At 44.9% G+C, this 20613-nt stretch overlaps 1 protein-coding gene and 1 pseudogene across 4 annotated transcripts; both read left to right on the top strand.

The window, feature by feature from the left end:
• The first annotated feature begins 243 nt into the window (after window positions 1–243).
• LOC139418621 (protein shisa-3 homolog) lies at window positions 244–2673 on the top strand (annotated as a pseudogene).
• A 2009-nt stretch (window positions 2674–4682) lies between these two features.
• LOC139419593 (actin-binding protein WASF3-like) lies at window positions 4683–11234 on the top strand. 4 transcript variants are annotated; one of them, XM_071169567.1, is made up of 9 exons: window positions 4683–4758; window positions 6015–6177; window positions 8110–8244; window positions 8437–8590; window positions 8673–8790; window positions 8986–9167; window positions 9288–9527; window positions 9649–9950; window positions 10051–11234. In XM_071169567.1, exons 2-9 carry the CDS (start codon window positions 6045–6047, stop codon window positions 10206–10208), a joined length of 1422 nt encoding a protein of 473 aa, XP_071025668.1. In that variant the 5' UTR covers window positions 4683–4758; window positions 6015–6044; the 3' UTR covers window positions 10209–11234. The 4 variants fall into 4 exon arrangements, with proteins under 4 accessions (XP_071025668.1, XP_071025667.1, XP_071025671.1 ...); XM_071169566.1 differs by having other exon boundaries at window positions 4687–4758; window positions 6012–6177; XM_071169569.1 differs by having other exon boundaries at window positions 4702–4758; window positions 5996–6177.
• Window positions 11235–20613: the final 9379 nt, after the last annotated feature.

Here is a 20613-nt window from a genome sequence, read left to right on the forward strand (position 1 = left end):
AGGACAGAGGAGTAACATCGTGGGAGAGACAGAAAGTGAGTAACAAAACACCCTAAATATGTTTAGAACTACAAATGAACCTTCTGTCATTCTTTTTTTTTTTATGTCACAATTCCAACCCTCCTCCTTTATCCGTGTTTGTTTTTTTAGTTTAGTCTTTTACATTTACATCCCGCCCTGAATGTAAACCAGGGCGGGATCAGCCAGCGGTGGCATTCAGCATGTAGGATTAATTTGCAGTCTGGACAAGGAGGGGCGAACATCTCCTGCTCTGACTGCAGCTGGGAGGGACTGCTGCGCACAACATAAGGACTGGGCCGCCTGTGAGTACTATGGGACGGTGTGGGGCCCACGGCAGCACAACGCTGCTCGTTGAGAAGAGTAAGAACGATATGTGCTTTTACGTCAGTCTCCAAAAGTCTCCAATAACACCAGGAAAAGGCGCTTGATTTGTCGCTTTAAAAAAAAATGTGTGCTAGAGGGGTCTGAATACTCACTAAATATAGCGACAAAGTTGCTAAATTGGCAACACTGGCCCTGGGATATTTTATTTTTTTTAGACCAGAGGAAAGGGTGCCTCCTACTGGCCCTCGAACACCACTTCCAGCCGCACCTGGTTTCCCGTCCAGGGACCGACCAGGACCAACCATGGGTATATGCTGCTGGCATAGCCTTATTGATATACAATCACTAAGCCTATTTTTACTGTGATAGGCCTACATTGGAAAAATACACTTCGGAGACCTATTAGTCTAAAGTGCCCAGCAAAAATGTTAAGATTCAATTGGCCTAGCTATGACAGGCTATTTGATCAGCATCTATAAGGATTTCCATTAGTGGTCTAAAATTACTGTGTCCCATGATACAAATTATGATGAGAACAGATCCACAGAGCAGAACGAACTCATGTTTTGATGCATCACACGGCGTGAATCCAAAGGTAAGCCTATGAGTTCATTTTACATACCTTCCCTGTATGATTATTTTTATTAGCCTATTCTGGATATGTCTACTTTATTTTCTTTCAGAATGTATTTTGTAATAACAACATACGGACACGGGATTCCTATCTCCAGTTGGAATGAGGACCGTGCGTTTTGCTGTTGGGACTTTCATCAGTCTGATTCTCCAAGTGGGTATGACGCACCAGAGGACGAATGGTGAATATTGCCATGGTTGGAAGGACGCGCAATCTACTTGGCGAGAGGGTTTCCACTGTCCCGAGCGCAATGATCAGAGAGAAGCGGTGATCTGCTGCAGAGCTTGTGGGCTGCGCTACTGTTGCACTCATGAGAGCAAGACTGGATCAGGGAAACTGCAACAACCACGAGCAAGTTCAACAGCCTGGCACTTCTGATGACAAGAAAGTTGCCAAGAGCGCAGGTAAGTTGTAGCCTAGGCTATTGAAATAGGACCAAATACTTCGATGTTGATCCTTGCATGGTTATTATTATGCTGGCTATATAAGGCCTAGGCTTTTTCGGCATGTTCTCGCTGGTCACACACGGGTTGAATCAAGGTTGTGTCCGTTTACGTCTGTGCCCAGTGGTTAGGTTATTCCTTGATAACACACACCGTGAGATTCCTTGTAGCCTAAAATGTATTGGTGAATGAGAAAGCCTAATGCAGTGTGCTTGAATCCATCCAACCCACCAAATTGCCTTGAAGTGTGGTCTCATGTCCAAGCATTTATTAAACTCTTCAATGTGCAGTTAGCCTACTCCTGCACATCCCGAGAATCATGTTAAGACTTGATCTGCTGCCAAGGAGCTTTTCAATGAACTGTTTGTTTTTAGTGTTGCATGTTTTGCACAGTTTACTGACTTACCCTATTAGAATGTTCTACTCTTGAGCAAATTGGAATATGGACACATCCCTGGCCTTGTGAGAACTGAAGAGCAGGGGAGTCACATGAATGTGCATAGTCTATACAACTACAACATATGTACACAGGAAGGTAATCCTTAAAATGTCTTTCCTTTTCACTCTATCTTCCCTTCCACTTCTCTCCTGCCCCCTGTCCTCTTAATTTGTGTTTTAATTTCACTCTAGTACCTGTCTATGTTCCCTTTGTGATTGTGGGCTCTTTGTTTCTGGCCTTTATCTTTCTGGGCTCCATGGTGGCCATGGGTGTCTGTCTGAGTCGTAAACAGGAGATCTCCCAAAGCCCAGAAGGTGCTGCTGATCCCCAGGGTGGGAGTGGAGAGCAGCAGCAGCAGGAGGCTGTACCCATGACAGGGACGTCCTGTTGTTCCACCTCATCTCTCTACCCTCCCAATGCCAGCCAAGCCTGTCCAACTGGATCCTCATGTGTCCACCAAACCTTACAGAGGCAGGAAACTCCCACCTGCCCACAACCCTCCATGGCTCAACCTTCTACCATGCACCCCTCCATGGTGTTTTCCACCCTGGTTCACCCCTCCATGCTTCACCATTCCATAATGCATCCTTATATGGCTCAAATGCCTACTCTGTATACCTCACAAGAGGAAAGCCGTCTTCTACCATCTCCCTGCCCGCCATCTGGCTATACTAAACCCAGACACACTGAAGTGATCATATAATTTGTGGCTTTGACTTTTACAGACTCCAGTGGGGAGTATTTGGGTATTCAAATATGAAAATATTAATAAGCCTAGAAAATGGAAAGTAAATCTGAGTCAGCCAAATGAATACAAATATTGAGGATAATAATTGCAATTGGTCAATGACCAATAATTCAAGCTTTCACATTTTATTTTGACTTAATGTATGGTATTTATTTGTAAACATGCTGTATATGTGCTACTTTAAACAAACATCACAAATTGCTGACCTATTTTGGATGTTTGTCCATAATAGAGTTATATTACTGTTAAGTATTTCTGATGCAGCTGTCTAACTCTGTACATAACCCCATCACATGATATCATGACTCCCTCATTTACCACTCTTTATCTGACACATTCTTCACTGTGATCTCTATACATGAATAGAATTCACTCTGGGGGTTGAATGTCCACAGTGCTGAATGTTTGCGCGTCTAGCTAGACGTCTTTTACCAACTGCGGCTTTTACAATTGAAGTTACATTGTGTTTTTACCTCCCATTTTTAGACTTAATTCCATACTTCCATGTGTCCATCTGAAGCATGCATCTTCAGCATTAGGCTAGGCTATTTTATTAGGGAGACCGTTATAGGCCTAATCATTCAGAATCATGTTTATTGTCCTACAAGAGGAAAATCTTTGCACCACTTACAAATAACATACACAAAACATAGAAAACGCAGTTGGAAACAAGCTACAAGTCACACACAACTAGTAGCCCCAAACTACATGGAGTTGGTAATGAATCAGGGAACCCTAGGATAATTGTGGGGTAATGGCGTGGTATAGCAGACCTAGCTATAATCATCCCAGGGGAAAACAAAGAGATAAATGTGATAGTGTCTGGGGGCTCAGTGTCATGGATAATAGAGGTATTAGTGGCTGGGGGTGTAAATGGGTGCAGTGATAGTGATGTGTGAAAACATTGAGGTCAACAGTGGCATTGTCATTGAGGGTAAATACTGTATTAGGGTTAATAAGGTTGAGCTGGCCAAAGATTAGGGCTCTGTTTGAATCACAGAAGCCCCAATATGTTACTCTTCAAAAAGCGAACCCATTTTGTCATTGAGTTCATATTGAGGCCCCTCCCTGCCATCAGAACATGCATTAGCGCACCGATGATGTCTTTCGTACTGTGATCTACAGACCTCCATTAAAGCCACAGCAGCCAGAATCACTGTGCCTTTAAGCCCCCAGACCTCCATCCCACTCCCATGGTTCATGTGCCATCTGTCAGGATGGGCTCATCTGAAAGGGTGGTGCTTATGCCCAAACAAACCACAAGGTGGTACCTGGCTGGAACCCACTCCTGTGGTTCTCCTGAGAGACTGTATCCAGCTGGACTGAAGAGAAGGAGAGAAAACAAATGGAGAATGGTATCCATAGATAATTACTCACCTGTGTGCAATATGGAATTGCACTGGTTATATCAATTTGGTAGAAGAATAAGAGTTTAAGAGGAGTTTCCATAACTACAACGCCGATCATGCGGTCTGTAACATTGAAAAATAAATCTTATAACAATTTGTCATTCAACTGTAAAATGTCATAATCAATTATTACATCTAAATCACAAAGCTCACTAATTGTGACAATTTGAGATGAAATATTTGGAGAGCTGCCAGACAAAAAACGCTTGAATGTACCAAAAAACGAATTCATAGGCCTACAAGTGAGAAAATAGGTCGTCTGACAATGGGGTGTGACCGTCGTGGGGTTGCGATGCCAGCAGTTGGCTGGGGGGTCATGAGCTGTCACCCCCTGGCTGCATCCATTCTCTTCTGAAACTATTCATTGACGTCCCGAAAGTGGTAATATATTCAGACACATTCTTCAGCGTTTATAATACATTTGAGAATAACTGGGCTAAACCAAAGACGCATACGCCTAATAATGCAATTTATGAAATAATGTAGGCTTGTGTTTGCATCATTATCCCGATAACTCACTCGTCTTGCTGTCAAACTGCCAATGGTTGTCATGATGGATGTTTTTGGCGAACCTGATTGGACGACACAAATAAATCTGCTAATTAAATCTCCGAGCCTGGATGCTGATTTGTGCAGGAGATTGCTCCTCACAGAAAGAATCCGGCTCTGGTGAGATGAGGGGACAGGATGGCAACTCGATCGGTGGACCGCAGCTGAATACTCCTAAAAGGACACTTTTGGTGAGCGGTCCGTCTTTATCATGTTGTTCATCATATCCCTATGTCTTCCCTCCCTTGTTATGTCTGTTTAAGTATATATTATATATATACTACAATTAGGATGATGCTATTTAAAAACCCTCAGTCACGGGTCACAGACCACCGCTCTTTGATAATAAACCGGTCCACCTGGAGTTGCAGGCTCTTAATTATTACTATGTATCAAGATCTGGCATCGCTCTAAAGTGGTTTGAAACATAGTAGGCCTATCAATAATGCCCTCACTGTTCGCACAGTTGAGACTTATTGTCTCTCCTAATCACCACAGAGATTTTGGTTGGGACAACCTTGCTATGCTTGCTTGTAATTGCGTGCGGAATCTATTGCTCAAGGCTGTTAGATGCTTTGCCCTTTAAGGTTTGTTAATAAATGTGTGCTCAAGCTTGCCATGATAATCGATGTCATTCTGTTTGTTCTATTGTTTAGGGATTTTAACATGGCTAAACTTCATCCCAGTCTTGTATGGCATGTGCCACCATTCACAATATTTGCAGAAAGGCACCTAACTTTCAAATTTAGCATAGTCCTTGTGTCAAATAAGACCTAACACATATATCCTTCCCTTAGATAAGCCAAATCATAATTTTATAATAGCATAATTATTAAACAGTTGCATGAGTATTGCTTGCTGTTTTGGGGTTTTAGGCTGGGGTTCTGTACAGCACTTTGAGATATCAGCTGATGTAAGAAGGGTTATATAAATACATTTGATTTGAGTATGCTTGACTGAATGCTAAAACCCGCGTCTCCCAGAGGTATAGTGGGCTTTAGCCTTGTTGAACAACACAATCTTGAAATGCCCAGAAATGGGTTTTGATTCCTGGTTGTTTACAATAAGCATAGTTTGAGCCTATAGTCACTCAGTGGGACTCTCTTGTGATGGAATGCTATCTGCAACTCTTTTCATGCAGTTATAGGTCTGGAAACAAGTCTTGATTGAAGGGGTGTTGAGTAATACAATGAATTGCCGCTAATGAATTTTCCATGAATGAAATGAAAGGCCAGTTGGGTGAAGTAAAGAGTAGTTTGTGGCCTGATGAAACCTGTACGTGTCCTGATGGCATTACGTAAGTCGAGTGGGATTTGGTTAGTAATGTAATCCGGAGAGGTTTGGGTCGATTGTCTCTGCCTCATGATTTAATCTGGTCTGAATTGATTGTTTGTGTCTGTCTGTGCGGAACGTGGCTGTCATTGTCAGCGGCTGTGTGTCCCAGCAGGTGGTGTGTGGCGCGGTGTGAGGGGAGGTCATGCCCCTGGTCAAGAGGAACATAGAGCCCCGGCACCTCTGTCGAGGGGGGCTGCCCGAGGGGATTGGCAGTGAGCTGGAGTGTGTCACCAACAACACCCTCTCTGCCATCATACGCCAGCTCAGCAGTCTAAGTAAGACATATCTTCCACACAGTCACAACCCCTCATCATATGCATTAAGCAGTCACCTATCACTTAACCAGCCTTACGCCAGCATACTCTAGAATAGTGACCTATACAGCCTCATCCATCGGTGTTACACTGGAAAACTGATCAGCTTAGGCAGATGCATTAAGTCAGTACATTTAAGTGTTTTTATTGATTCAATTCTATTTGGTAAAATACATTTGATATTGACAGAAGTGTGTGTAAGTCTGTGTGTGCATGCGTGTGTGTTTGAGTGTGGGGAGGGAGTGAGAGAGAGAATTAGAGTAGGAGAATTTACCAGACATCTGTCCTATATATATATATATCTCTATCCACATTACAGTGTGTGTATCTGCATGCTGTTTGTGTGTGTTTGTTTGTGTGGGGTAGGGTTTTATGAAGTCACTGGAGATTAGAGCTTAATGTAGAGCTTAGTGTAACAGATAAAGGAGAGAGTGAGTGAGGGAGGGACAGAGGTAGAGAAAGAGTATGGAGACAGATTTCACAATCACATGCTCTTCATTCAGTGTTTGAAATGTGCAAATCTCAATCATTTGGTTGGTTTCCCGGCCCATCAGACATGTGCAAATCTCCATCGCTACGTTACTCCTGTCTGTTCAACTTGACCTCAACAAATCTCTTTGCTCTTTTCTGTGTACTACGACATGTACCTCTCCAATGACTTTGTCTGAGCATTTAGACACAGGTGAATGTCTGTATTAAAGGACATGTTCAAATGTTTTTACCAAATCTCAATATTTTTTTTAATGTAAATTGCATCTTATCAAAGTGTCCAGACATTTTTTTTTGCGATTTCACTTGGTTTTGAGAAACCACCCTCAGTGGTGGAAAAAGTACCCAATTGTCATACTTGAGTAAAAGTAAAGATACCTTTAAACAGAAAATGTTAAGTCACCCAGTAAAATACTAAAAGTATTTGGTTTTAAATATACTGCAGTATCAAAGTAAAAGTATAAATAATTTCAAATTCCTCAAATTTAGCAAATCGGACTGCACAATTTTCTTGTATTTATTTATGGAGGGCCATGGGTACACTCCAACACTCAGACCTCATTTACAAATAAAACATTTGTGTTTAGTGAGTCCTCCAGATCAGAAGCAGTAGGGGGGATGGCCAAGGGCATTCAAAATGTAACGAGTACTTTTGGGTGTCAGGGAAAATGTATGGAGTAAAAAGTACATTATTTCTATAGGAATGTAGTAAAGTAAAAGTTGTCAAAAATATAAATACTAAAGTACAGATACCCCAAAAAACGACTTAAGTAGTACTTCCACCACTGCCCAACCTAAAAACCCGGAGGTTAGGCCCCCCAGATAGCATATGAACATGTCATAGACATTCCTTTTTTGAATGATTATTACTACAGGAAATTATCTTTAAAACTGCACTATTTTGATGGCAAACTGCGTAAAATAGCATGATATTAGCTATAAAACAGCAATTTGTGCTCTCTGCCACATGACCAAACGTTAATAAATAATCCTACAAAAAATATATAGATAGACCTGGCGGGCCCCGCGAAACTGCACTACGCACTGTTGCACATGGAAAAGTATCGCTCGAGTCCAACAAAATGGAATACAATGTTGCGGATAAAGTTCCAAATGACACATTTTCATGTGTACAACATCTAAAGACTTGCATCACTATACTGAGAGCTTTTCAATTTGTAAAAGGATGTAATTTGGGTGTTTTTGGAGCCTTTGTTAATGTTTATCCGTAGCCCCCAAACTGCAGAAATAGCAATGAGGAAGTCTACTGGTGGTGGGGCAAGTTTCTCAAAACCAAGTGAAATTGTAAAAAAATAGTGTCTGGACACTTCATTTACATCAAAAATAGAGATTTGGTTAAAAAAAGTGAATTTGTCCTTGGCTCCTCTTTTCTTCATAACTCAGGTAAACATGCGGAGGACGTCTTTGGAGAGCTTTTTAGTGAGGCTAACACATTTTATGTGCGTGCCAACGGTCTCCAAGACCGCATCGACCGCTTGGCTGTCAAGGTCACCCAGCTGGATTCCACTGTGGAGGAGGGTCAGTTTGGGGTCAGGGAATAAGAAAAAATAAAAATATTCTCTCTAATGTTGAAAGACAACTAAGTCATTAGTTCTCCTGCTCGTCTTTGGTTCTGCTTGGCCCATAATCTACTTATTATTTTCTATCTCAGCATCTTCTTATTCCTGTTCATCTTCCTATCAATCTCACATTCACTCTAATGCTTTCCAGTCTCTCTGCAGGACATCAACATGCGCAAGGCATTTAAAAGCTCTACAGTCCAGGACCAGCAGGTGGTGTCCAAGAGCAGCACGTCCAACCCTGTGGAGGACATGTACAACACCAGCGACAAGCCTCCTTCTCTCAGCATTCTCTCTGCTTACAGGTACACTGTACAGATACAACCACCAGACGAGCATTAACCTCCAGTTGTGACCAATAGCTAACTAGTCTCTCTTTTGACACAGAGATGACCACACCGATGGGATGAAGTTCTACACGGACCCATCCTACTTCTTTGACCTGTGGAAGGAGAAGATGCTGCAGGACACAGAGGACAAGAGGAAGGAGAGAAGAAGACAACGCGTGAGAGCCTTTTAATGTCACCCTTTCAGAAAGCCTCAGGCTTTTTGCTTCTTAATAACGACTCATTTCTTTGGGGCAACTTGTGTATACAATATCCTGTATAACTCCACACCTACAGTATCAGCAAAATGACCTCTTTCTCTCTCGCCCCCCTCTCTCTCTCTTTTCCTCTCTTTCTCTCTCCTCCTCTCTCAGGAGCAGAAGCGATGTGTTGACGGCACACTTCAGCGCGAGGTGAAGAAGGTTCGTAAAGCCAGAAACCGCCGTCAGGAGTGGAACATGATGGCGTTCGACAAAGAGCTCCGCCCAGACCACCGCCACCCTCACTCTCTCCACCGGGGGGTGTCGTCTGAGGGCTCCCTCTCCCCAGAGAGCAGGTCAGTGATTAGGACCATTGTCGTCTGAATCAGCTTCCTTCCCCATTTGTTTTGCAGATGGCATATTAACTTTTCGTGTTAGTGTAAAGAGTTCATCACAATGACTTTTTTGTTGTTTAGATATGGTCATGACCTGCCAGACTACCCAACTGCTCCAGGCCTTCCACATTCTGCATCCAACCATGCCCTGGCTCACCCTTACCCGCCTGCAGACATTCACGAGTCTGTAGAGCATGAGTACCACAGCATCGGAGTCAGTTACAGAGAAGGGACTCTCAACCGCACACACCACTCCCCACCTCTGCATCGCTCCACTGAGAGAATAAATGGCACTATGACGCTTCCACCTGCGGACTACAGGTACTGTTATTGTAACAACTCTCAGTACAAGAAATCTGGAATGCAGATTAGTAACTCTCTGATTTGTAAATACCAATGTGTTGTTAGCTCAAAACCTTCTCTCTGACTTTCTCTCTCTCAGTATAATGGAGTACTATGCCAGTTCCGGACCACCACCCCCTCCCCCAGCCCCTCTTATCCCATCCGCACAGACAGCCTTTGGCTCTCCCATGGTATCCCCCACCCCCCTTACTGGACCTAGGACAGGGGCCACAGGCTATGGTCTCCCACCCCTACCTCCCCCAGGACCTCGTATGATTCCACCTCCCCCAGGTCCCCCTCCACCACCAGTACCCCCTGCCCCACCCCAACTGGCAGGACTCTGTGACGGGAAGAGACAGGACACCCAGCCTCGAAGTGACCTTCTGTCAGCTATTCGCATGGGTGAGTTTTGCTGTACTCAGACGTTTACTCTTCTTCTGGAGATGGCAGAGTTGTTTTATACAGTGCAAATGAGTTTAGACTGTGTGTTTGTGTTCCTCAGGCATCCAGTTGAAAAAGGTGCAGGAGCAGCAGGAGCAGCAGGCTAAGCGGGAGCCTGTGGGGAACGATGTGGCCACCATCCTGTCCCGTCGCATCGCAGTGGAGTACAGCGACTCGGAGGATGACTCCGAACTGGAAGAGAACGACTGGTCCGACTGACCCTGTCCTTTACAGTGACCTCACACCATGGACACATCGCTCCTCCAGCCCAGCTATCCCACAATGGTGATGATGCAATACAGATGAATTATGGGAGTCGTATTTTCAGTATGCATTAAGTGGGTATAGGCTGAGAACCCACTTGCATTTTAGTGTAAGTCCTGTAGGTGAGTGGACAGGACTTAAAATGAAGGCAAATTAGTGTCCTAATGAACTGAGATTCAGCTGAAATCACTCCAAGGTACACGGACCAAATAACCAAGTAGTGAATTTCCCTTTTCCCTACAGAGCTGTCTAATCTCTCTTTATCAGACACCAACGTTACCATTTCATCTGACATAGATCACCAACACTGTATTCTCAATGTCACTAACCTCATTTATGATTTGATCTGGATTTAGAAACCATTAGAAAGGCTTGAGGTTCTCGCTGTAGCTTAGACTGGTTCTGAACAGACATAGCGGGTACGTTCCAGCCCGACTGTGTTTAAGATGCAACCAGTGACAATAATTATGAATTGCTTGTCAATGTAAACATGTCTCTTCACATGTATTCCAGAAATACATTTGATATGATATGCAGATCAGCAAGCTGTCCACTGAGTGGCACTGTGCTCACGTTTAATGCTCACTATTTGAATGATTCATTTTTGAGATTCGATAATAAAAAATAAAAATTAATTCTAGGTTTCTAGCTATCAACAAACTGCAAACGTTTGCATCATGCTGAAATGTTGAATGAAGAGTGACAGGGTGACAATGTGAGTAGATTACCTTAAATAGACCTCAAACAAGTCAAGGACTTCATACTGCATGGGGTCTCTAATATACTGTATGGACAGGCTCCTATTTGACTAGATGTACTGCTGTGACACCTGTGCATGAATTCCATACAAGGCATCTTTCGTACAAATGGAATAGTGTGGATAAACGTTTGTTTGCAGTGAAAAACAATAGTTGACAAGGGCAAATGTAGATATTTGATATGTTTGCATAATAGCCCAATTTCTGTGCTATTGCAACCCACAAAACCAATAACTCTGAATTGATTCAAATTCAGTAATATTTAGTCAAATCTGATATTGAATAACTGAATTTGGTAAAAATTATATGATGGAAAAAGACAACCATTGGGTAACCAATGTTTATTATACAAAAACATTCATACCTGTAATTAAATGTCAGCTCTGTACTTTTACACAAAAAAGTAAGAGCCTTATAAACCTGGTGCATTATTCATTATTTACCAAGTTTATATTTTCCCAGACCAGTTCAGAGCAAACCAGACCATTGATGGAATAAAATTCCCCAGAGCTTCAACTGTATCAAAAGTCTCACACAGTTCCCCGAGCGCTGTCTTCAAAGAGGGTGACTCCCAGAATGCCTCAGCTTGTTTGTGGTTTAAGGGGTGCGCACAACCTTGGAAAGATCATCAAATCACTGTTTTACCACTCAACCTAATCCCTACAACAAAGAGAAAGATTACAAAAAGGAGAGAATGGAGAGAAGTGGAGTGTGAGATTAAGTAGAAACTTGATGGATGCAAATTGACTGCTCAGTTTCCCAGTGTTGCTAAGGGGAGTGACGAATCTTGATTTCAAATCTCCCAGGCCGGAGAGTGGCTGGTGATCGGACGTTCCCTGTTACCTCTGCAGTGGCCAGCCCCTCTATTAGTGTCCGTTGTTGTGGCCATCTGCCGGATTACCCAGCAGGTTATATTTTTATAGAGAGCATCCCATTCTTATCCCGCCTGCAAAGGTTTACATTAAGGTTGAACTCGGGTGCGCTTACAATAGCAGATGAAGTAAGCTCTTTCCTTCTAACAGCAGCCCTTCTCATCTTCTCACTGTTAGAGAGGCTGGTTACGCTGGGTTTAAAAGGGCTGCTTTACTATGGCATGAAAGAGGATCTCATGCAATGCCACTGTCACCGATTTCTTTTCATGCATCATCAATAAGTGATGCCCAGGATTTAAAAAAAAAACATTTGTATGTGCCAGGTGTAATTGTCTAATTCTAATAGGCATCAAAAGGCCAACTTTTCTGTGTTACCATACAGGTGAACTCATTCCTGGGAAAAACATTTTTTTCTCAGCCTAGTAGGAGCGATGGCGTCCCCCTTTTTCCCTGGTCTAACGGGATTAGTCGTGCCAGTGCTCCCCCGGCTGTCACGCTACTGTCTACTTCCCATCTCTCCCCCGGGCCTCTAAAGTGATTAACCCAGCCCCTGTGGTCCGCACGGTTCTGTAGGGTAATTAAGGGGGGGGGGGCACCCCCCTGGCATGTCCCTCCCCAGGCCTTACTCGCTCTCTTTGGCACCTTTGTAAGATGGGATGGGCTGGGGTGTATGAAAGTGAGCAGTACCAGTGACTGAAAGAGAACTTTCTGAAAGTGTGTAGGATTCATGAATGATTCAATTAATTTTAGTATCCATTTAATGTGATACAGGTCCACATTTAGATGTATCATGTAATCCTTACCCAGCTCGGAGCTTGTGATAACACATTGTGGGAACTGAGTCCTCATTTAAAAATTAGCATGCATTTGGTCCATGCTTAGTCTACGTGATCTTTCCTCTCAGATATCTATCAAGCCGATTATCAAATCTCAGTAAAAGCTTATAAATACTTGACAATGGCATGCAGATTATTATACTATTGGATGCGTTGACCACTGACAATCTGTTCAAACCATTTGCATCCTGACATTTATGTCTTTTAAAAAGAGCAGTACTGAATATTCATCACAGGCTTAAGGGAAAGTAATAATGATTGAGTCTGCCCATCATCTTGTCAGACCTCCAGCGTTATGTGGATGCGCCTGTTTAACACATGTCACGCTCATGTTCGACTTGTCTGTCACAAGTTTTCCATCATGGCATCTGTTCCTTAATGATCGGTGGGGAACTAGGTCTCCCAAACCACATGGCCTTTACAACCCCACTGAATAAAAAGCTTATCTGATGAATAAAACGCCTTCTAAAGGACAAAAGTAATTACTCAAAGCGTCAAACACCTTTCTGTTGAAAGAAAATAGCCTTGTGTTGAAAGCTATTGTTTCAGTATTTGCCCCATATTCTCATGACACAAGGCGAGACCCAGACACAGGAGGCAGATGGTTGGATTCTTAATGTTTATTAATCCAAAAGGAGTAGGCAAGAGAATGTCGTGGACAGGCAAAAAGGTCAAAACCAGAGCAGAGTCCAGGAGGTACAGAGTGGCAGAAAGGCTGATGGTCAAGGCAGGTGGGTACAGAGTCCAGAACAGGCAGGGGTCAAAACCGGGAGGACTAGAAAAGGGAATAGCATAGCAAAGGCAGGAGTACGGGGGGGGGGAATAAATCTGGTTGACTTGGAACATACAAGACGAACTGGCACAGAGAGACAGAAAAACAGGGATAAATACACTGGGCGTGACACTACACCCCCCCCCGGGACGCTACCTGGCGTCCTACCTCGGCTCATACCTGGTTGACTGGGGTGTTGGCGGTGGAAGTCGGTGATGAGGACTGGATCCAGGATGTCTCTAGCAGGAACCCAGCACCTCTCATCCGGTCCTTAACCCTCCCAGTCAACCAGGTACTGGAAACACCTGTACCGTGGTCGAACACCCAGGAGACGGTTCACCGTGTAGGCCGGATGGCCATCAGTGACATGGGGAGGGGCAGAAGACAAACAGTGAGACACTGGCTTAAATCCGAGACGCATGGAAAGTAAGGTAAATACGGAGAGTAAGGGGTAACACAAGACAGACAGCAGTGGAACTCAGTACTCTGGAGATGGGAAAAGGACCAATGAAATGAGGGGACAGTTTGCGGGACTCTACCCGAAGGGGCAGGTCCTGTGTGGACAGCCATACCCTCTGCTGGGCCGAGGGTACGATGACCTCCTGTTCTTGTGCCGGGAAGAGTGGAGGCTGATACCCCATGGAGCACTCTAATGGAGAGAGTCCAGTGGCAGAACTGGGAAGGGTGTTCGGGGCATACGCCACCCAAACCAGTTGTCGGCTCCAGGTAGTGGGATTGGTTGAGACCAGGCATCTCAGGGTGGTTTCCAGGTCTTGGTTGGCTCGCTCCAACTAACCGTTAGTTTGGGGATCGAATCCGGATGACAGGCTGGTTGACGACCCAATAAGGGTGCAGAATGCTGTCCAGAACTGAGACGAGAACCCCGATCGGAGACCATGTCTACTGGGAGTCCATGGATCCGGAAGACATGCTGCATCATAAGCTGGGCCGTCTCCTTGGCAGAAGGTAGTTGGGGTGGAGGGATGAAACAGGCGGCCTTGGAGAACCGATCGACAACTGTCAGAATGACAGTGTAGCCATCAGACGGAGGGAGCCCAGTGACAAAGTCCAGAGATCTATGAGGCCAGGGACCTGTAGAGGCTGAAGGAGCTTGCCGTGGAGTCTTGTTCTGAGCACACGGTGATGAAGGCAGAGACGTCAGGAACCATTGTGGGCCACCAGAAACGTCGGAGGAAGGCTAGTGTACGACGGGACCCTGGATGACAGAGCCCATTCCAGGACCCGGGACCCGGGACCGGGGACCAGGACCCGGGACCGGGGACCGGAATGGGTTAGGGACAAACAGCCGGTTAGCCGGGCCACCTTCAGATCCAGGCTGGGCGTGTTGTGAACTGCTCTGCTCTTTCCAGCTAATGCCTCCACACTTCCAACGCCATCTTAACTGCCAGGAGTTCTCGGTTGCCTACATCATAGTTCCTCTTTGCAGGATTGAGAAGATGGGACAGGAAGGCACAGGGATGAAGCTTCTGGTCCTGGGCAGATCGCTGGGACAGGATGGCCCCCACTCCAACAGCCGAAGCATCAACTTCCATCACAAATTGACGCGAGGGTTCCAGATGGATAAGGATGGGTGCGGTTGTGAACCGATGCTGCAGGTCAAAGGCTTTGTCGACAGCTGGAGACCATTTGAACAGTACCTTGGGAGAGGTGAGTGCCGAGAGGGTGCCCGCCAGGGTGCTGTAGTCCCAAATGAAACAGCGGTAGAAGTTAACAAAACCAAGAAACCGTTGCAACCACACCCTGGATGTTGATTGAGGCCAATCCACCACTGCTTTCACCTGTCCAGGATCCATCTGAACATCGCCCTCAGCAATGGCATATCCCAGAAAGGTGATAGTAGAGCGGTGGAACTCACACTTCTCAGCTTTCACAAACAATTGGTTTTTCAGGAAGTGCTGAAAGACCTGTTTGGCACGAAGAACATGTTCTTGGGCAGATTGGGGGAAAAATAACAACAGGATGTCGTCAAGGTACATGAACACAAAATCGGTTTAGCATTTCCCGAAGCGCATCATTGACCAAAACCTGGAAAAAAAGGTGGGGGCATTGGTGAGTCCAAATGGCATGACCTGGTACTCATAATGTCCACTGGCTGTGTTGAAGGCTGTCTTCCACTCATCCCCCTCACGTATCCGAGCCAGGTGGTAGGCATTTCGAAGGTCCAACTTCAAAATATGGAGCCCCCCTGAAGAGGTTCAAACGCTGAGGAGAGGTAGGGGGTAACGATTCTTGACAGTAAGGTTGTTAAGTCCCCGGTAGTAAATGCACGGACGCAGGGTCTTGTCCGTCTCCACAAAGAAAACCTTGCGTCAGCAGGAGATGCAAACCGATGGACGGCCCCAGTGGCTAGAGACTCCTCCATAGCTTTGGTCTCAGGTCCGGACAGAGAATACAACCTACCCCAAGGTGGTGTAGTGCCTGGGAGAAGATCAGTGGCACAGTCATAAGGACGGTGCGGGGGAAGGGAAGTTGCACGTGCCTTACTGAAGACCTCCAGGGAGTCATGGTACTACGTGGGAATGGCAGACATCCACAGTATTGCTAACATCCTGAGGAAGACTACTTGTGGAAAGCTGTGCAGCTTGAAGGCAGTGGGAATGGCAAAAATGGGCTCCAACCCAGGATGTAGCTTGTGGTCCAGTCAATCACAGGATTGTGTTTGTAGCCAGGAAAATCCCAAAACGACTGGAACATGGGGAGATGCAATGAGGAGGAACTGTATGGTCTCACTGTGGTTATCAGAAATCCATAATTGAACGGGCACAGTATTATGGGTGACTTAACCTATAGAGCGGCCGTCCAGTGCCCTATCAGCCATGGGCACAGAGAGGCTGAGTGGGAATACCAAGCTCGGGGAAAAATCCTCTGAAAAGCTGCCTTCGAAAACTTCTGGATTCCCTCGAAGGTGAACGAGCCATAGCAGGTCCACGAGTGTGCCCAAGACCAGACCTCCTCACGCCTACGTTCCCTTAAGCGGCCATTGATTTTGATCGTTAGGGAGTCGAGGTCCACCGGTAATTCCCGAGCACCTAGCTCATCCTTCACATCCTCAGATAATCCGTACAGAAAAGTATCGAAAAGACACTCTGGATTCCAGGCACTCTTGGCAGCCAACGTGCGAACAGCAACCGCGTAGTCTGCCACACTACAGGAGTTTACGTAATACAAGCAGTTTACTGGCCGCCTTTCTCCAGGATACCGGAGACTCATACCTTTGTCACCTCTGCCATAAATTCCTCCAAATTGCAGATTGTTGTTCCCAAACTGCCGTAGCCCAGGAGTACACCCTTCCCGACATTAGCGTAATGATATGCCATCTTCGATCGGTCTGAAGGAAACGAAGATTGCTGTAGCTCACAAATAAGCAAGCACTGAGAAAGAAAACCCCAGCAGGCACCAGGATTCCCTGAATATCGCAGTGGTGGTGGTAAGCAGGGTTGTTGGGGAGCCGGGATAGGCTGTACAAACTCACCACAGATAGGGGGGGAAAAATTCATGGGTGATTGTTTTTTTTCCAGAGGTGGCAGGCAGCCTCTGAGCTAACTCCCTGATTTTCTCCAGAATAACCTTCAACCCATGGTTGTGGCGTTCCATTAAGGAACTGAGCCCTTCCAAAAGGCCCTGTAACAACTCCTCAATGGTGGCTCCCTGCAGGGAGACAACGTGGAGGAGCTGATCCTAGTCTGCTGGGTTGGTCATGACCAGTTCGTACTATCATGACAAGGCGAGACCCAGATGCAGACACAGGAGGCAGATGGTTGGAGTCTTGATGTTTAATAATCCAAAAGGAGTAGGCAAGAGACTGGTCGTGGACAGGTAAAAGGTCAAAACCAGATCGTAGTCCAGGAGGTATAGAGTGGCAGAAAGGCTCGTGGTCAAGGCAGGCAGGTACAGAGTCCAGAATAGGCAAGGGTCAAAACCGGGTGGACTAGGAAAAAAAGAGAATAGCAAAGGCAGGAGTACGGGAAAAGAACACTGGTTGACTTGGAACTGGCACAGAGAGACAGGAAACACAGGGATAAATACACTGGGGAAAACAAGCGATACCTGGAGGGGGTGGGGACAATAGCGAGGACAGGTGAAACAGATCAGAGTGTTACACATATCCTGGTTTGAAAGTTACCTCACTGGTGGACAGAAGTCTGTTGTGTCAGTGGTCAATACTCAAAACCCATAGCAGTAGCAGTTGATTGTGGAGTACCACAAGGTCGTCCCCTAAACCCATATCACACTTGAAATCAAATGTTTGCTGATATCTCTAAGATGTCTGCCCAATTTGTAAAGTCTACTTATGCAGTCCTACAAAAGTATATCACAACCTATCTCTATATGAATTCATTTCAAACCAAAGGTGTATGCTTGTTTGTACCAGCCAAAAATAATGCTTCATGGACAGTGACTAACTTTGATAACTAAAAAAAGTTGAGCAATTGACTGAGGATGTCGCTGGGTGGGCATTTTCAGTCAAGACCCTTGTTTCGCCTACAGCATACAAACATATGTGTGTGGCAAGCTGTCAAGAAGCCTGACACAAGTAAGGAGATATTCACTGGTGTACTGTCAGATATTTTACAGAATGTGGCACAGGTTCTGAGTGTTGCAGAACCTGTGTCCACATTTTCATCCCTGCATTATAAAATGTTGTTCTGGCACTAAACTAAACCAACAGTAAAGGTTTTGGACTGATCTAGAATGTGGCAATGCTGTAACAGTAACACATTTCTACTGGACCTAGCCTGTTGAATTTTATTTGTGTTTTTAAAGACTAGTCTCGACAAAAGACACTCTCCACCCACCTACCCAACTGAATGCCAATGCAGAAGAGGACAACCATGTTCGACACCCACTCCCTCATGCTGGGTTTTGCAGTATTTCACGTGAGTGCACAACATTGGCCAGGCGACGGCACGGAGGATTAAGAGCCTTAATTAAGATTTTGTAACAACTCAGCGTGTGCTGTCTATATACGAGACAACCCAACGGACGCAGAGTGGGGTAGGGAGGTTCCTTAAACAGCTGCCTGTCCCGAACCAACCGCTGATGGTCCTCTGCATGTCTCTGCATGTCTATGTCATGTCTATGTCTCTGCATGTCCATGTCATGATGGAACCTTGGGGGGTTGTGTTCAAATTGCAGTCTGTGAATGTATGCAGTCTGTGATTCTTGCTTGTGGAGTTGAGGGAGAGAGAGAGCAAAACAGACAGAGAGAGAGAGAGAGAGAGAGAGAGAGTGTGTATGTGAGTGTAAATGTCAGTGTGCGTACGTCAGTGTGAGACAAAGGCAACAGTGAGAGAAAATCCATATATTGTGTCTGTGTGAGAAGCAGTGCTGTGTGGGAAGAGTGTAGCACCCCATGTATAGAGTTAGGGGGTGTCCCAATCCCAAAATCCGCGACAACACTGTGTAATTAGAGCTGACACTTATTGTATTAATATGGGCTAATGAGTGTCTAAAAGCCTGTGACCGCGTGCTTCGAGGAATCTCATCGTGTGCGTAAGTGTGGGGGTTGGAGAAGACAAATAGCTATATTAACACAGTATACACCGAGTGTACAAAACATTAAGGACACCTTCCTAATACTGTGTTGCCCCCTCCCCCCCCTCACAATTTTTGCCCTCAGAAAAGCAGCAATTCGTCGGGGCATGGACTCTACAAGGTGTCGAAAGCATTCCACTTGGGTTGCTGGCCCACGTTTATTCCAATGCTTCCCACAGTTGTGTCAAGTTGGCTGAATGTCCTTTGGGAGGTGGACCATTCTTGATACACACTGAAAACTATTGAGCTTGAAAGACCCAGCATCGTTGCAGTTCTTGACACAAAACGGTGCGCCTGGCACCTACTACCATACCCCGTTCGAAGGCACTTAAATCTTTCTTCTTGCCCATTCACCCACTGAATGGCACACATTCACAATCCATGTCTCAATTGTCTCAAGGCTTCAAAAAATCATTCTTTAACCTGTCTCCTCCCCTTTATCTACACTGATTGAAGTGGATTTAACAAGTGACATCAATAAGGGATCATAGCTTTTACCTGGATTTACCTGGTCAGTCAATGTCATGGAAAGAGCAGGTGTTCATAATGGTTTGAACACTCAGTGTACACTGAATATTGGTGTACACTGTATATAATGGGATCCAGGCATAATTTTAAAAATATTACTCAAAAAGTGTTCTGTTACTCATTTCAAAGAGGAAAATGAGCTTTCATAGCCATGGAATTTGGCAAAGCAAAATTACAGTAATACACATTTGCATATGGGAGACTAGTGGTTGCTATGCAAAACAACTCAATCATTCTGTATTTTTTTATATTAATATAATGGTGTGATACAGTTTTTATTTAACTAGGCAAGTCGGTTAAGAACAAATCCTTATTTACAATGATGGCCTACGCCAGCCAAACGACACTGGGCCAATTGTGCACTGCCATATGTGACTACAAATCACAGCTGGTTGTGATACAGCCTGGATTTGAAACAGGGTGTGTGTATTCACACCTCAAGCACTGAGATGCAGTGCCTTAGACTGCTGTGCCACTCGGGAGCCATTACACAATAGAGTTATAATATGGAGATCATCAATCTGATATACTCACACACTTTCAATAGAATGAACAAGTGTGATAGAGATTGAAAAATACATAGGCCTGTAGTTCTGGTTTTGCCTCGAGAATATGTCCTTGCCCAATTTAGCCACTTGATTGAGTGTTGAGTAGGCCTGATTCCATAGCCTTATATCAGCAGGCAGCGTCACATAATCTACCTGATTTGTGTGTTTTGTGTGGCAAAACTATTAACTATTAACCTATTAATATTTGATGTACATGACTTCACATGTTGCGTTTATATTTTTGTTCAGTATAGCTATCTAGCGTGCTCCGAACACCTGTGTGTAAGGGTTACTGGGGAGGAAGTGCAGTTCGTCAACTGGAGGCACACACAGTTTGTATGGATCTGTGCAAAACTGCTACACTAGTGTATCTATTTTATTTGAAAGATTATTTCTTGCTGACATGAAAGATAAGGGGCATATCAGCATACGTTTCAAGAGCGGGAATTATTGACGTTTTTAAACGTTAAAACACAGCGTCGGAATTGTA

The sequence above is a fragment of the Oncorhynchus clarkii genome, chromosome 10 (genome assembly GCF_045791955.1).
Source record: "Oncorhynchus clarkii lewisi isolate Uvic-CL-2024 chromosome 10, UVic_Ocla_1.0, whole genome shotgun sequence".
Classification (NCBI taxonomy): Eukaryota; Metazoa; Chordata; class Actinopteri; order Salmoniformes; family Salmonidae; genus Oncorhynchus; species Oncorhynchus clarkii.

Bases quoted from the DNA above. Each gene is read 5' to 3' on its own strand.
- LOC139419593 (XM_071169567.1), top strand. From the start codon at position 6,045: ATGCCCCTGGTCAAGAGGAACATAGAGCCCCGGCACCTCTGTCGAGGG. The intron at 9,168-9,287 runs GTCAGTGATTAG...TTTGTTGTTTAG, and splicing joins TCCCTCTCCCCAGAGAGCAG to ATATGGTCATGACCTGCCAG. The intron at 9,951-10,050 runs GTGAGTTTTGCT...TGTGTTCCTCAG, and splicing joins TCTGTCAGCTATTCGCATGG to GCATCCAGTTGAAAAAGGTG.